Here is a 16,568-nt window from a genome sequence, read left to right on the forward strand (position 1 = left end):
CTAAAAAGAAGGAGCCTTGAGCCCCTGAAGGGCCGGGCCCAGGTCAGAGGGCCAGGACATCACTGGGGGAAGCTCTGGGGCCTGAGGAGGTAGTAAGGAAGGGTTCACCTTCAGGGACACATCTCCATTAGCATGGCCTTTTCCTTCTGGCTTGGGGACAAGTGAGTCCTCTGATTTCTGGAGTTCTGAACAGATGATTAGAGGTGCTATGTTCTTCCCTCCATCATGAAGACAAGGTTCAAAGAAAGGGCGAAGGGGGCCAGAGAAACTATGAGTGAAAGTAAAGATGTGGGATTTGTCAGTCACGTTGTAGAAGGAGATGATTCCCGCTTCATAGTCCAGGAAAATCCCCACACACCTCGGCGGCTCTTTCAGGCGGAAGGAGGTCTGCGGGGAGGTGAGAGCTTGGTACTCATTACCACGACTCTGTCGCAAAAGCCAGTGTCCATTGGCGGGCGAGGCAGTGACCTTCCCCTTCCTGCTCACCGACTCGCTACACACCCCAAGGATCCATTTGGTTTTGTCTCCCACATACACTTCCCAATAGTGACAGCCAGCCGTGAAGTACTCAAAACCCAGAACACTGACGACGAAATCAAATCTCTGGGGGTTGTCAGGCACAGGCTGCTTTCTGTCACCAAGCTTCACACATCTCCGATCCTCAGATAGGATGAGTTTGGGATGTGCTGTGTCTGGGTCCAGGGTCACTGCCACTGCAGAAAGTCACAGAGAAATGAGGATTGGGAAGACTAGGTCTTAAGGGATTTTGGGGGGTGTCTTTGGAAAGAGCCATAATCTCTAGTTCTGCAGTCACCATCATTGACCCATTTCTTTTCAAGCCTCCTTGTCTCTCCCACATAAAAACCAGAACCATAGAATACTGTCTTTCAAGAAGTTGGTCACCTGGCAGGGAACAAAGAGGGGAAAGTGCTTCACCTGTCTGTGAGGCTTCTTTAATCCTTAGGAAATAACATCTTTGTCTTTGATGTTCCAAAGAAATCTAATGAATGATTTAAACATAGACTTTGATGTTAGACTCTACAGCCACATGTCTCAGTCCCAGCTCTGCCATATGCTAGTCACATGACCTTGGGTTTCTTGATCATCTCTAAGCTTAGCTTCATTATCTGTAAAATGGAACTACTAACAGAGCCTACATCATAGAGCTGTCACACAGATTGCTGAACTAATGCATGAGATTATGCCACATTCCTACAGAGAGTGAAATTGTTGCCTAAAATTATTAGTAGTATAGAGAAAAATAATTCTTGCTTGAAATTGTTGGTTATGAAGCTCGCAGTGAGTCTCACTTTTGCCCCAAGTAGAGGAAACACATTCTTCTTGGGGAGTTAAATACACGAAATCTATATTCTGTTGAGATGGTGGGAGTAAATTAGACTGTGAATGTGAGACAGGAGGCTTTGTGAGTTCCAGAATTCCAACCAAGTGTCCCAGTATTCTTTCAATTGATCATTTCAGAGAGTATAAACGTGAGGGAATTAAAGTTCCTGGAAATGAGCTCAAAGCAGTGAAAAGAACCAACCTACTCAAACAGCAGTAGAATTGCAAATTATAAGGAATAAATTGAAAGAGAAATTTAGAGCCATTAGCACACCTATAATCCCAGCTACTCTGGAGGTTGGGGCAGGAGGATCACAAGTTCAAGGTCAGCCTGGCAACTTAGTAAGATTCTGCCTCAAAATTTAAAAACAAAATTTTAAAGGATTGGGGATATAACTCAGTGGTAGATTGAACCCCTGAGTTCAATCTCCAGTGCTGCAAGAGGAACAGAAAATATTAAAAGATGTAAATCTTTTAGAATAAAATTATGAACTTTTTTATAGTTCATATTATTGGGGTATCTTGCCAACCCATACCCTTCTTCTCTGAGAATCTGGTCACTATCACCCAAGAAAATTGGTCCACAGACAGGTGTATATAAAGAGGAAAAACAGTAACTATTTATCTGATTGTAGTATAGGAAGGACTTTCCAAATCTGAAAGCACTGAAGAGACCACACAGGAAAATATCAATAAAATTGACTTCATAAAAATAAATGCTTGTGTATCCAAAATATTATAAGGAAATTAAAATGCAAATGAAAAATAATTAAAGGGAACGGGAGTAGACAACTCACAAAGAAGAAATATAAATAACTGATAAACTTAAGGAAAAATCTCAAAAATCATAAAAATGTGCAAAAAAATCAAACCTAATATTTATCAGTGTTCTAAAAGAGGGTAAACTTTCTAAATCTAAATGTGACTCCTAAAAATCAAAGTTTAAAAAATTTTTGATAATCAAATAAATGGATTTGATTAAAAAAATTTTAAATTGCAGTCTGCATTAGAAAGGAATGGAGCCAAATCTAAGGCTACAGAAGAAAATGATCCTCCTGCCCCAACCTCCAGAGCCTTCAGGAGGATGGATTCTGAATGTGAATCAATCTGATTAGTATAACTTACCAAAATGTAGCCGGGCTCTTCTCCAGCCTGAAAGACATAAAAGAAGTGCCACAGTTGGGTCATGAATATCTCCCAAAGATCTGTGTATTGAAGGATTGGTCTCAACCTGTGACCCTGTTAGGAGGTGATGGAAGGTTTAGGAGATGGGGCATAGTGGAAGGAAGTTAAGTCCTTGGGGATATGCCCTTGAAGAGGATATTGGGATTCTGGCCCATGTTCAGTTTCTCTCTTTGCTACCATGAAGTGAGCAATATCTTCTGCCACACACTCTCTCCAAAAGCCCAGTCAACGGGCCAACCAATTATTGACTGAAACCTCCAAAACTGTGAGCCAAAACAAACCTTTCCTCCTTACAAGTTGTCCATCTCAAGTATTTTGTCGTAGTAACAGAGAGCTAGCACAAGGGAATTGTTAAACCAATAAAGAAATCAAGAACTCTCTTAGGGTGGGGATCAAACATAGGGAAAGTGCATCTCACCCACCTGAGTTGGCTGCAGCTCTTTTCAACTCTATGGAAGAAGAAACAAAGCAGGTGAGCTATCACTGAGAACCTCAGGACAACAGGAGATAAGTTGATATTTAGGTTATAAGAATATGAGAAACTTACTCAGTTCCATCCGGAGTTTCTCTAAAGAATAAAAATAGTTGAACAAATCAGATCAAGAGCTACTACATATCCACAATGCTACTGTCTCATCCTACCCACAGTCCTAGAGCAGATCTTCAATAGCTATATTCTAGAACTTCCCCATTAAGAATGTCTATAATGGCAATATCTTCCAGCTATGGGCCTTGGGTCCCCAAAGATACAGCAGAAGATTAACAAATTTTTATGTGAGCCAAACCTTACCAGCAGACAAATAACTAATGCTTCTCATATCCACAGGTAATGACAAAATAAATGTGTATAGATTATGGTGGGAAAAGAATAAAACATAAGTTCATTTAAAACTATCACTGAGGGCTGGGGTTGTGGCTCAGCAGTAGAGCGCTCACCTAGCACCTGTGAGGCCCTGGGTTGGATCCTCAACACCACATAAAAAAATAAATAAGCGGCTGGGATTGTGGCTCTGCGGTAGAGCGCTTGCCTAGCACGGGCGGGACCCGTGTTTGATCCTCAGCACCACATAAAAAAAATAAAGGCATTGTGTTGTGTCCATCTACACGAAAAATAAATAAATAAATAAAGGTATTGTGTCTACTAACTACAACTAAAAAAAAAAAAACAAATATTTTTAAAAAAACTATCACTGAATCTCTGTTAGATTTTATCATGTATATTTTCTCCTTGTAAAACAAAATTGACATGTCACATGTCTTCAGATTGTTTTTAAATAATAAAAAGATATTCTTATAGAAGAAATGGTGGAGGCACCCTGCTCCAGCATATTCAGTCAATGGGGATCCGTCTGCTTTGGACACCACATAAGGAAAGGCCATGACAGGGTGATAAAAGATACTTCCACATGGTTTCACCCATGGAAGCCATTTCTCCTCTTGGTAAAACATTTTCCATTTAGAGACTAGACAACAGTTGTGCAAGAAAGAAAAGCTGGGAATACCTGAGAAAAGAAGACTCTGAGAGCCAAGGAATTCCCAATCTCACGGCTTGAATTATCTTGCCCCCTCCCTTCTATCCCAGGAAGTGAAACTGAAATGCTCATCCAAAAGCAGGGATGTCTGCATAAGGAAGTTGTGCTATGAAGGAGTAGAACTTACTCAGGCCTTTATGGAGTCTTCCTAAAAAACAAGAGAGAGAGAGAGAGAGAGAGAGAGAGAGAGAGAGAGGAAGGAGTGAGTGATTGGTTCTTGCCCCTTTATCCCTAGGGCCCTAGAAGGCTCACCATCTCTCCCACCATGATGTACTGCCTCCACCCCAAAAATGGAAAGGGATAATTTTCCATTAGTCCCTAAACCAATACCAATACCATGTCCCATAAATCAGACTCAGAAATCCAGTGGTGCTGGTACCACCTTCTCTGCCCCATCCTAACCCAGATTTTGGTTCCTCTTTTCTCTTTTGAATGTCTGGTTTCATTTCTGCTGAGTGTTTCCATATGATTGTAATTGTGGTAATATAACCTGCTACCCTTTTAGAGTCTGTTGTTATCATACATCATAAATGTATGATATCATATTTGTCACAAATTATTTTTCATTTGCATTGTGTTTTAGCTAGTGTAAAACTAGTTAAAAGCCTGGCATCAACTTGTTGATGTGGCTTTATGACTCTCTACAGCAACTCTCTGAAGTTAAAATTTTCACAAATTTGGAAGCTGCAGGAGTTTGGGGTCATGCTCCACATGCTATGGGAGAGTCTTTGTGGTTTCTCTGGCAGGGTCATCTGGTCCACTTGTTCCCCTACCTATCATTGGCCCTCCCAGAGAATTAGCATCAAACACCTGAGTTCACCACCAGGCCTTGGGCTAAGGGCTGAGCATGGTTAGGCATTTGGTTTTAGAGCAAGGAGGCCAAGTATGTCACAGCTCTTTAGGAGCTTATTGATTCTTTTTTTTTAATATTTACTTTTTTCTCCACATTTTTATTGGTGTATTATAGTTGTACATAATGATGGGATTTTTTGGTTACATATTAGTACATGCACACGGTGGAACACTAAGGGGCTTATGGGTTCTTGTTGCAACTTCCACTACTAACAGCTTCCGTCGACTGTGTCATTTTCTCATACTGAGGCATGTTATGAATCCTCTCAAGAATATGAGTGGCATAGAAGTAGTATTCCTGTTTTACAGAGGTATGGTCTGAAGCTCAGAGGGACATGAAATTGGCTCAAGGTCATCCAGTCAGTAAGTGGCCAAAGAGGCAGGATTCAAACCCAAGTCTGTCTGATTTCTTCGTCAGAGGCCCTCAACAATTGGCCTAGGCAGAATGGCCAGAGTGTCTGCTGTGTGCACCCACATTCTTATCAACTTGGAGGAGATATAAGTGGGGGAAGAGAAGAGCTACCAACATCATTGAATTTGGAGCCATTTGGGCCAGTGACTTGTCTTCCCAGAGAAGCTTCAATAGAGAGTCTAACTTTTACCCTCAGTGGTTCACAGCACACATTCAATTAATGAAAATGAAATGACAAGAAGGGAAAGGAGTTCCAGGCACTATGATAGATTGTTTTTGTTTCTTTTTTTTTTTGATGTTTTTTTTTTTTTGTACCAGAAAGTATTTCTTCTGAGCCACACCCCCAGTCCTTTATATATTTTGTTTTGAGACAGGGTCTCACTAAGTTGCTTAAGTTCTCACTACGTTGCTGATGCTGGTTTTGAACTTGTGATCCTCCTGCCTTCGACTCCCAAACCACTGGGTTTACAGGTGTGCACCACTGCACCCAGCAAGATTGTCTTTTTTAATATTGAAAACAATCAGATAAGAGAACTTATTATTTCCATTTTACAGATGAGGAAACCAAAACTCAGAGCAGCAAAGTGACTTTTCCAAGACCTGTAAGTAAGTGGCAGACCAGGTGTCACAGAGCTTGTGATGCTTCCCTTGTACCCTCTTTTCATGCCACGATCGTATGGACTCTTAAGATCCTCATACATCCCATATAAACATATCAATATGTTTTAGATGATATGCAGATTTCTTTTTAGTGATTGGTGGAAAGGCTGATAAAGACAGCTTATGATGATCCAGACCTATTCATTTTGACCATGGGCCTCCCCCTCACTGCCATCAGATCCATAGCCCCTTGATTCTGGAAACTAAATTCCAATAATATTAATTGACTGTTGGTAATTATGTATAAGGAGAAAGAATATGTTACTTGTTCCTTATATTTTACTTTTAATATATAATTACCTTTTTCTTTTGCATGGTCTGCAAGAAGATTTTCTAGAGGAAGGAAAGAAAAAGAAAATGAGATTCTTTGCTATTACTTTGACAGTTCCTACTAGTTTACCTGCTCTTGAACCTGTGCACTTCCGTCCATCTTCTCCACTCCCTGATCTAGTCCTTCATCATCTCTTATCTGGGCAACAGAAATGGCAACTCAAATTGCCCCCCTACATCCTATATTACTCTTTCTGATTCTCTTCTGAGAGAGAGATTTCCAAAACACAACTCTGATCAGAATGTCCTCCTTCATTGCTTTACCACTGCTCTTAGGAAACAGACTAGAATCCTTAACATGACCCACAAGGCCTCCCATGATGCAGCCCTATCATCTCTCCCCTTTGCTTCTGTGCCTTATCAGCTCTTCACTTAAATACTACTCTCTCTGACCATCCTTCAAGTCAAACATTACAATCTCAGGCCTCAAGCTGCTTGATTCCTCCTGCTCGGCTTTCATAGAACCTTTTTTGTGGCATTTGTACATATTTATTTGTGTAAATATTTAGTTCATATTTATCTTCCTGGCTAGTTTGAAAGTTCCAGAAGGGCAGAATCTTTGTCTGCTTTTGCTCACCATTGGATTTTCCAAATCTAGTATGATCCAGGATCTTTAGTAGACCATTATCAATTATGTATTGACTGAATAAAAGCTTCTCCATGTTTAACCTGTGAATAATGAGCTCACAGGCAAAAATCACCAAACATGCCAGAAGGCAAGCTATTAAAGTAAAAGCTGCTAAAAACCAGAAGCAATGGATTTATATCCCATCACCACCCCACCAAGGACAGTGGGAGATGGAATTTTCAGGTATACGACTTATATTAGTGGATGCGGGTATACAACATTCAGCAAAACAGAAATATTTCCCCCACACAGCCCAGGACACTTACCTACCTCCATCGCCTGTTCATAGAGAAGCTTCTCTAGAAGGGAGAGAGAAAAAGGGGTCAGCTGGTCTTTGTGTGTGTGTGTGTGTGTGTGTGTGTGTGTGTGTGTGTACGGTGTTGAGAATTGAACCCAGGGCCTTGTGCATGCTAGGTAAGTGATCTACCAACTGAGCTGTGCCCCCAGCCCTCAGCTGGTCTTTAGGGAGGGTTTTTACTAACAAGCTAATTGTCCCAATATGGACCAAGGGTGTATGCCCATTTGAAAAGATTAGAGGATTTCAAACCATCAGAAGGAGGGAAAGGTGTTGGATTATATAACTCTCCAAGTTCATTGCAATCATGAGATCCTGTGAATGTGATCATTTTAATGAGAGTTTTATCCAATGAATATGATTGGATTTCCTAATTAGAAGGCTCTAATTTATTCATTTATTAAAAGGCTGTGGTGACTGATTATTGTCTAATACCTCAAAGGATAAGAATTCATAGCTCTGCCAAGGGCCTTTCTGCAGTTTATTTTATTCCCTCTGCAATGTGAGTCCCTGGGGCGTGACTCTATCAGTATTCTCCCAAACAACTTGCAGGGTCTCCAAACTATAGATAAGCATCCTGCCTACATCCACTTCCTCCTGGTCTTTTCCCAACCTGGGCTCCCTTCCACCTACTTACCTCTTGATCTTCTTTGCTTCCAGATGAGGCAAATGCCTACTGTGATGAGGAGCCCCAGGACAGGCAGGACCACAGCGAGCACCACTGCTGAGGAGGAGAGCATTCCCGGGGATGGGGCTGAAACAGAGACCACCAATGAGCACTCCCAGGAAGACATCTGAGAGCTGCTGCCTGCCTCAGATGCAAACAGTCAGGTGCATCCCAGCCGCCTTCATCACCTCTAGGGATGACCATCACCTCTTGGTCATCATCTGACCAAGATGGGTGAGGGTCTTTGTTCTCTTGGTAACTCAAACCCTGGAGGACATTAAAGGTAACTGGGATTTAATGTCTCGGGAAGGGTGTTGATGGCCCTGCCTGAAGACCATGGTTTCAACTCAGCTTCTCAACCACCATCTCATCCTGCCCCAAACTCAACAGAAAAATAATCCTGGGGGCTGGGGATGTGGCTCAAGTGGTAGTGTGCTTGCCTAGCATGTGTGAAGCCTGGGTTCGATTCTCAGCACCACATAAAAATAAAAATAAAGATATTGTGTCCACCTAAAACTGAAAAATAAATTAAGAAAAAATAATCCTGGGACCTGCAAGTGCTCTGCTGAGTAATCACCCAGAGCCTTCTCATGAGCAGGTCTGCTCCCACCACCTCTCTCTTCAGACCTCTTTGCTCTGGTCTGGAAAAGCAGAAAGCAGCCTCTTTGTCCCCAGCACCAGAAGGAGCAGCAAAATAAACTCTAGTTGCTGTGGCAGCAGGCCTAAAGGAGAGGAAGGAGGAAAGGAAGAAGAAAGAGAAAAAGGAAAAGGAGATAAGAGGGCTATAACAAGTGGTGGCAAGCCCAAACTGGCTGTGTCTCCTTGCTCAACCACAGTGTGACCCTAGGCTAGAGATCCAGCCTGGTTCCCCTCATCTGTAAAATGGGGGTGATAAGGGTCCCCATCCCCAAGGGCTTGGAGAGATGTAAAGATCAGTTTAAGCACTTAGCATCCAGAGAGGGACAGTGGCGGTAGAAAGAAAAGAGGGGAGGGGAACAGAAGGATAAAAAAGGGACACAATTAGCAAATGTCCATGACCCCTCTCCACCCCAAGACTCCAGCCACCGTCTATCTTTCATGGCTTTAAAACCACTGTTCTCTGCCATATGAATCCATATTTCAAGAGTCTTTTGAAAAGGTCTATACCCTTTAATTTATTAATTCTACTTCCAGAAACACATTCTAAGAAAATAATCAGAGTCACCTCTCAAACACATGCAAAAACGTTCATCACATCATTAGTGGTAATGTGAGGAGAAATTGGGAAACATTCAGAACTAGGTTTTGATTGATCTTAGTCTTCTATAGCTGTACAATGGAATACTATGCAGCCCCTAAAATCATAAGAAGAGTTACTTAAGGACATGGACAAAATATACTCATGACGGGAAGTGAAGGGAAATCCCAGTACAAGAATACATACACACAAGCACACACAGAGACACACACACAGACACTGTTCAGGCAATACATGCAACTATTAGTCTTATAAGAAATACACCAAGATGTTAGCAGTATTTCTCTACAAGTTGTGACATCATAGGCCATTTTTTGGTTTTTTTAAAATCTTCTATATTTTCAAGTTTTCTACAATATACGTGCTTTATTCTTGGAAATTAAAACATTTGAAAGGTCTTTATAAGATTTCCAGTAGGGTAGGAGTTTCCTTCAGACCTATCACGCAGCCTTTACCTTCTATAAGCATGGCTGTGGTCTTCTCTCGGCCAAGGACCATGTTGCGGATGGTGCAGGACACGTTCCCCAGAGTGTTGTCCCTGATTCTGCTGGACACTGCCGTTCGGAAGAGTCCGGTTTCATCCAGGGAGTGATCCTCAGACAGGGATAGAAGCCTCCTGCCTTCCGGGTCCCTCCATTGGGCCCACGGCTGTGGGAACCATCCCACCGACCTGCACACAAGCTGGATCCATCCAGCATCGTAGCCCTTCATGTGGATGTAAGGATCAGAACCTAGAACTGGAGAGCAGACACTGCCTAGCTGGACCAGCCCAGAAATAGATTGGCAGGGCCTCAGCAAGGGCATGGTTCTAGCCAGAGCCCCCGTCCACTTCTGATGAACTGTTATTGACACTTTAATGCCTACTTTCTCCTCACTCCTCCATTCTCCTCCCAATGGGATAAGACAGCGTCTAGCTTTACCCAAATATAATTGAAATCCACCCAAAGCTGTAAGTGCCCATGATACCTGGTCTTCTGATACCTTGTTCCCCACCTTCCAGGATTTAAAAAAAAATTATTGATTGATTGATTGATTGTAATACTAGGGATTGAACCCAAAGACACTCTACCACTGACCTACAACCCCAGCCCTTTTCATTTCTTATTTTGAAATAGGATCTCACTAAGTTGACAGTGCTAGCCTCAAACTTGCGATCCTCTTGCCTCAGCCTCTCCAGTTGCTGGGATTATAGGGGTGCACCACCACACCCAGTTAGCACCTCAGTCCCTTTTAAAAATTTATTTTGCACCCCAAAGGACCTGTGTTTAGAAAGAGTCTTTGGGGGCTGGGGATATAGCTCAGTAGGTAGAGTGCATGCACAAGGCAACGGGTTCAATCCCCAGCACCACAAAAAAAGAGAAAAAAAAAAAAACTAGAAGAGTCTTTGTACCACCTATTGTGTTTTTGGTTTTCAGGGCTGGGGATCAAACCCAGGGCCTCACTCACACCAGACCTGGTGAGTACTCTAACACTGAGCCACTTTTCCAGCCCTTGTATGTTTTAAAGGAATTGATTTACTTGCTCTTTTCAGTGTGTGACTAAGCTATGACCAAAATCAGTGTGTGACCAGATAGAAATGGTATCACTCAAGCAAATGCAAAGGACTTGGGTTGGGTTGAGTTTGGGGTAGGCTGATTTTTTAAATATTGAAGATAGTTTGAGAAACACTGTCTCTACCTTCCTGGCTCTTTAAGTATTCTGGAAGCCCAGAAGAGGACCCATTCAGTACATCCATGTCACATCCAGGATTCTGGCCCTTGAGGACTTTTCCTTACAACTGTAGTTATGAGTCCCTTAATAATAAGAGCAAAGAACCAGGATCTGCATTGCACAGTGTTTTTCAAAGTCCCTGTCCCTTCCTCATCAGAAACCAGAGTCACTACTTCCACCAAAATCAGTGGGACCAAATGGTAAGGCTGAACCATCCAGGCAGTCAAAACTGTGCTTGCAGATCAAAGAAAATTCTAGATGAGGGACAAAGCAGGTATTGACAAAGCCTATCTAACTGCCACAAATGACCCCAGGCACCTCAACCCCATCCTAACCTGCAACCTGAAGAGTCACGGCGCTCTCTCGACTCAGGTTTCCGACCTGGATCTGACATTGGTATGGACCTCGATCCTCAAGGGTCACATTGTGGATCTGCAGAGTGACATTTCCCTCTTGGATGTCTCTCACCAGCGTCGTCCTGCCCTTATATTCCGGAATCAGATCTTCATCCCTGTCCTTTCCATCCCGGAACACGTGAACAGCCTGGGAGCGTTGCGATCGGGAGGGCCGCAGCCACCTTATCTGCATGGGCGTCGACACCGGCCAGAGAGACAGAGGGCAGAGCAGCTCGGCTGTGCCCCCTAGCGGGGCGAGGTGGAACTTGCTGACATCTCCTGGGAGGTGCGGGGGAGAGGGAAAAAAAAGGATAATAGGGCAGGAAGAGCAAGAAGAAAAGATTAACATTAAACCGAGACATGAGATGGGAGGGAAAGGGAGAGAAAAGGGAAATTGCATGGAAATGAAGGGAGAACCTCATTGCTATACAAACTTACATATAAGAGGTTGTGAGGGGAATGGGAAAATAAACAAGGAGAGAAATGAATTACAGTAGATGGGGTAGAGAGAGAAGATGGGAGGGGAGGGGAGGGGGGATAGTAGGGAATAGGAAAGGTAGCAGAATACAACAATTACTAATAGGGCATTATGTAAAATTGTGGATGTGTAACCGACGTGATTCTGCAATCTGCATTTGGGGTAAAATTGGGGGTTCATAACCCACTTCAATCTAATGTATGAAATATGATATGTCAAGAGCTTTGTAATGTTGTGAACAACCAATAAAAAAAAGAAAAAAAGATAATAGGGATCTGGGAGGGGAGGATGCAGGAGAAACGACTTGGGAAGGGATGGAAAGAAATGTGGCAGAAAGAACTTGGGAAGGGATAAGGACGGGGATATACTGGGGGAAGTATATAGCCTACGAAAAGCACTGGGAAGGATTGGGAGAAAAAGGGAACCCCCAAAGAAATAAGATCTCAAGCCACGCCTCCTCATTCTGGAGACTCCAAGGTCAGACGTCTTGTCCCTGGCAGGGAAAGAAATTCCTAAACTCCTACCTGACAGGTGCGCAGGCATCTGCAGGATGACCAGAGTAATGAGGCAGCTAGAGAACCAGGAGCCAGGGGAACTTGCCATCTCCTTCCGAACTAAGACAGACAAAGAGAAGAACTCTGGTGAGCTTGACAGGAGGGACTGTATCACCTAGGAGGTAGGGCTGAGACCCAGACCCCATGGCCTGCGTTCAAGAACTATACAGACCTGCTTCTAAGTCCAGCTCCACTACTTACTCCCTTGTAACAGGGTGACTGAACTTCTTCGAAATGCTGTTTCTTCATCTTTATAATGGGTATAATAACCATGCCTTCTTGCAGCATTATTGTGAGGGTAGAAAGAGCTAAGTACTTTGGGAGCCTTAAATCTATAAAAACTGTGAATGAGGATAATGATGGGGATGAGACGAGTGAACACTGAGTATGATTTAGAAGGCAAAAGGAAGAGTCTGGGAGAATGAGAACGTGTACCCAGAACTAAGAAAGTAAGAACTGGTCAGACTACTGGCCTCTTGCATTTAGTTTCCAGGCCAGGCTTGAGAAATGCCTGTTTCAAACTAATCTTCACCCACCATATAGCTTGGAGCTCCTCCCTAACAGTCTTTCAAGTTGACATGCAACAAACTAATATTCAAGCTCTTTCCCATTCATCATAAAGGTACTAATCCTACAAACTCAGGGTCTGGAGTTGAAAAGACTTGGGTTAAAGTCTTAACTCTACCCATTTACTAACCCCAGGAAAGTTGTAAACATCTGCATCTTTCAGGTTCCTAACCTATAAGAGGAGGCCTTCTTCACAGGACAGTGAGAGGATTCAAAGACAGGAAAGCGCAAAGCACAGACCACAACTGCACACAGGACAATATGGAGATGTTATTATTACTGAACTATCCCTGGAAGGTAGAGATCACCGTGTGCACTGCCCAAGGGACACCCCACAGTGTTCCTGCTGTGAAACTCTGCCCCCACCTACTTGCTACTGTCTGAGACTCCTTCAACAGGAAACAGAATTTCTCATGCTACAGTGAGGATAAAGTTTATAGACACTCTTGGAAGACAGAACTCTCAAATTATCACAGTTTCAGATCCTTTCCAAAGAGGAGGTTTTTGTAGAGGTCAGCAAGCCTGTTCCCAAAAGGTCACAGATTGGGCACAAATGAGACTTGGAGCAGGTATCAAAGGGAGAAGCCAAAGGTGAACTTTAAGCTCTGAACGCATTATTGCTTCAAACATCCAATTCTTTTTTTCTCATGGCAAAAAACACACTGGTTTAGAGTTGGTTTTGTTTTTTAATCGTGATGCATACAACATACCCTGTAATCCCACATAACAGGAGGCAAAAGTGAGGTTAATATTACAATAATTCATATTCATTCATATTCTCTCTCTCTCTCTCTCTCTCTCCCTCCCTCCCTCCCCAACCCACCCCATCTCACCTACTTACCTACAACTTTTTGTTCAGTTACTCAGAAACTGAACAAAAGAAATTAAGTACATGAGAAAAACTCTCTACCTAATTATGATTGACGTTGAAAGTAAGTAGGGTCCAGGATCCCCACAATTTAACAATTATTATCAAATGATTTGTGAATATGAAAAAGTTTAATTCATCAAGAAATCCCCACAATTCTCAAAAACCCTCAACTTCTTAGTGATTTTAAAACACACCCTAGTAGACATACCCAGTGTGTGACCCAGAACTCCCAGCTAAACAGGGGCTGCCTGTATTCCTAGGTGCAGACAATTAATGAAGTGCTTAAGAGGTTCTAGTCCTGGCTTTGCCATTTCCTAGCTGGTGGCCTAAGACAGCTTAATTTTCGTCTTTAAACTTCCTCTCAAACTTCAGGGATTGAACTCAGAGTACTTGACCACTGAGCCACACCCCCACAGAAAATGAAGTTAATAATTGTACCTACCTTGTAGATATATATATATATATATATATTATATATATATATATATATAATATATATATATTATATATATATATATATATTATATATATATATATATATTATATATATATATATATATATATATATATATATATATAGTGAGGATCAAAGAAATACATGTGAAGTGATTTGCACTGGACACTGGAAATTTAAAAAGCAAGTGAGGTTCTATCAGGTGTTGCTCTGTGTAAAAAGGCAATTGAGGTGACTTCAGGAGAGGAGTCTCCCTGAAGCACATCACCAAGCTGCCAATGAATGGAAAGCAGCCCTGTGAACAGACTAACCTAAGAAAGGATGACGTCAGAAGTACTCACTCTCCAGTCACAAGTGCAAAGCAAGTGAAAACCATGATTAAGCATCACTCGTCTTCCTTTGAACACTCAAATATTATAAACAGCAACAATACCCAGAGTTGTCACACACATGGGCAAACTGACTCTCTTTCACAAGGACAATTTAGCAATTATATCAAATGATTCAAGAATATGCAAAGTTTTAATTCATAAATTTCACTTCCAGAAAATGATCCCAAAGAAATAAATAAGGATTTGCATAGTGGTTTAATGGTGAGGATGAGCATCACACAGTTATTCATAAAAGGAAAAAACTAAAAACAACCTACTAAAATGGGAACAGTTAACTATTTATGGTACATTCTTACAATGGAATACTACAAAGCATTTCATAATCACATGGGAGAACAATCTTTAATAGCCCTGAGGAATTGTCACTACAATAAGTTTTTTTTTTTAAAGAGAGAGTGAGAGAGGAGAGAGAGAGAGAGTGAGAGAGAATTTTTAATATTTATTTTTTAGTTCTCGGCGGACACAACATCTTTGTTGGTATGTGGTGCTGAGGATCGGACCCGGGCCACATGCATGCCAGGCGAGCGCGCTACCGCTTGAGCCACATCCCCAGCCCCTACAATAAGTTTTTAAAAACTATATATAGTATGATGATTTGGAAGAAAATAGGCAAGAATGTAGATATTAAACAGTGGCTATTCCTGGGTGTAGGGAGAGGATTAAGGTCATCCTATGGTTTTTGTTTGTATTTTCCTTTATATTTTCCAAATTTTCTGCCTCAAAGATATATTATTTTTATTGTCAGAAAACAAAGTTATTAAGAGGAGGAGGAGATGCTTGATCAAGAAGGGAAGGAGAAGGATGGTGGAATGTGATGGACATCATTATACAAAGTACATGTATGAAGACTTGAATTGGGTGTCAACATACTTTATATACAAACAGAGATACAAAAATTGTGGTATATATGTGTATTAAGAATTGTAATGCAAAAAAACAACAAAGTACATGTATAAAGACATGAATTGGCATGAACATACTTTATATACAGAGATATGAAAAATTGTGCCCTATATGTGTAATAAGAATTGTAATGCTTTCCACTGCTGTCGTGTATTTAAAAAAAAAGAAAGAAAGAAAGAAAAAAGAAGGGAAGGAGAAAGAACAGAAGCAGAGCTGGAGGTCCCCATGGGGTTGAGTATACAGATGCTATAGGTAGCTACAGTGGCTCAGTGGGGACCTCTAGCCCACAGTGTAGAGGGTAAGATTAAGAAGCACTGCCAGTTGGGTATTTTTTAATGGATGTAAGAACCATTTGGTCACCATATGGATTTCTAGGATCAAGTCTTCTGATCTGATTGGCCAGAATGGCCCTTCCCCCATCATGTTCTCATGTAACATGTATGAACATTACAGTACTCACTATTATATTAGTGTATGACTGAATTAACATGAACTCAAATATATATATTGGACTTAAGGGTACTCCACCACTGAGCCACATCTCCAGCCCTATTTTATATTTTATTCACAGACAGGGTCTCACTGAGTTGTTTAGTGCTTCGCCATTGCTAAGGCTGGCTTTGAACTCCTGATTCTCCTGTCTCAGCTGCTGGGATTACAGGCATCAAATATATTTTTAATTGCAATATGGTTCTGTATTAACAATAGCTCCCATTTATTGCATCTTAGATACTCTAAGAATACTGTCTTTAGTACTGACAACAACCCTGAAAGAAGATATTATTGACTTTTTACAATTAGAACAAGCAAGGCAATTATGCACACGTTAAGGTACTATGCAAGTGAAATTGCCAGAACCTTTCTGGAAGCAGAATGCAAAACATGGGTAAATAGATGCATGAATGAATGAATGTTTGCATGCATAGCTCTGTGTCATGAGTTACAAAATGAGCAAATGATTCCTCACTTTACAGAATAATTATCATGGAATTCCTTTATGAAGCTATTTCCCCTAATAAATATAAAACATGATTTCACTTCCTAAAGTTTAACAGACATGCCACGATTTGGGGCTTTTTCTCTCCTACTTATTGTAAGAAAGTCT

At 41.6% G+C, this 16,568-nt stretch overlaps 1 protein-coding gene across 1 annotated transcript in view; it reads right to left on the minus strand.

Annotated features, from left to right (window-relative positions):
- The window catches only part of ERMAP (erythroblast membrane associated protein (Scianna blood group)), a gene marked incomplete at its 3' end in the record, with an annotated part of 27,286 nt that continues 10,718 nt past the window's right edge, over positions 1–16,568 (minus strand). Inside the window, exons 3-13 of the mRNA XM_081308637.1 lie at positions 12,247–12,336; positions 11,185–11,523; positions 9,595–9,876; positions 7,873–7,989; positions 7,207–7,239; positions 6,283–6,315; positions 4,186–4,206; positions 3,074–3,094; positions 2,949–2,975; positions 2,467–2,493; positions 1–713 (exon numbers count right to left, since the gene is read on the minus strand). Of these exons, the coding sequence (XP_081164763.1) occupies positions 1–713; positions 2,467–2,493; positions 2,949–2,975; positions 3,074–3,094; positions 4,186–4,206; positions 6,283–6,315; positions 7,207–7,239; positions 7,873–7,989; positions 9,595–9,876; positions 11,185–11,523; positions 12,247–12,325 (1,692 nt within the window). The 5' untranslated portion in view covers positions 12,326–12,336. The remainder of the gene's footprint in view (positions 714–2,466; positions 2,494–2,948; positions 2,976–3,073; positions 3,095–4,185; positions 4,207–6,282; positions 6,316–7,206; positions 7,240–7,872; positions 7,990–9,594; positions 9,877–11,184; positions 11,524–12,246; positions 12,337–16,568) is intronic.

Source organism: Spermophilus citellus (genome assembly GCF_964194105.1).
Source record: "Spermophilus citellus genome assembly, chromosome: 9".
Taxonomy (NCBI): domain Eukaryota; kingdom Metazoa; phylum Chordata; class Mammalia; order Rodentia; family Sciuridae; genus Spermophilus; species Spermophilus citellus.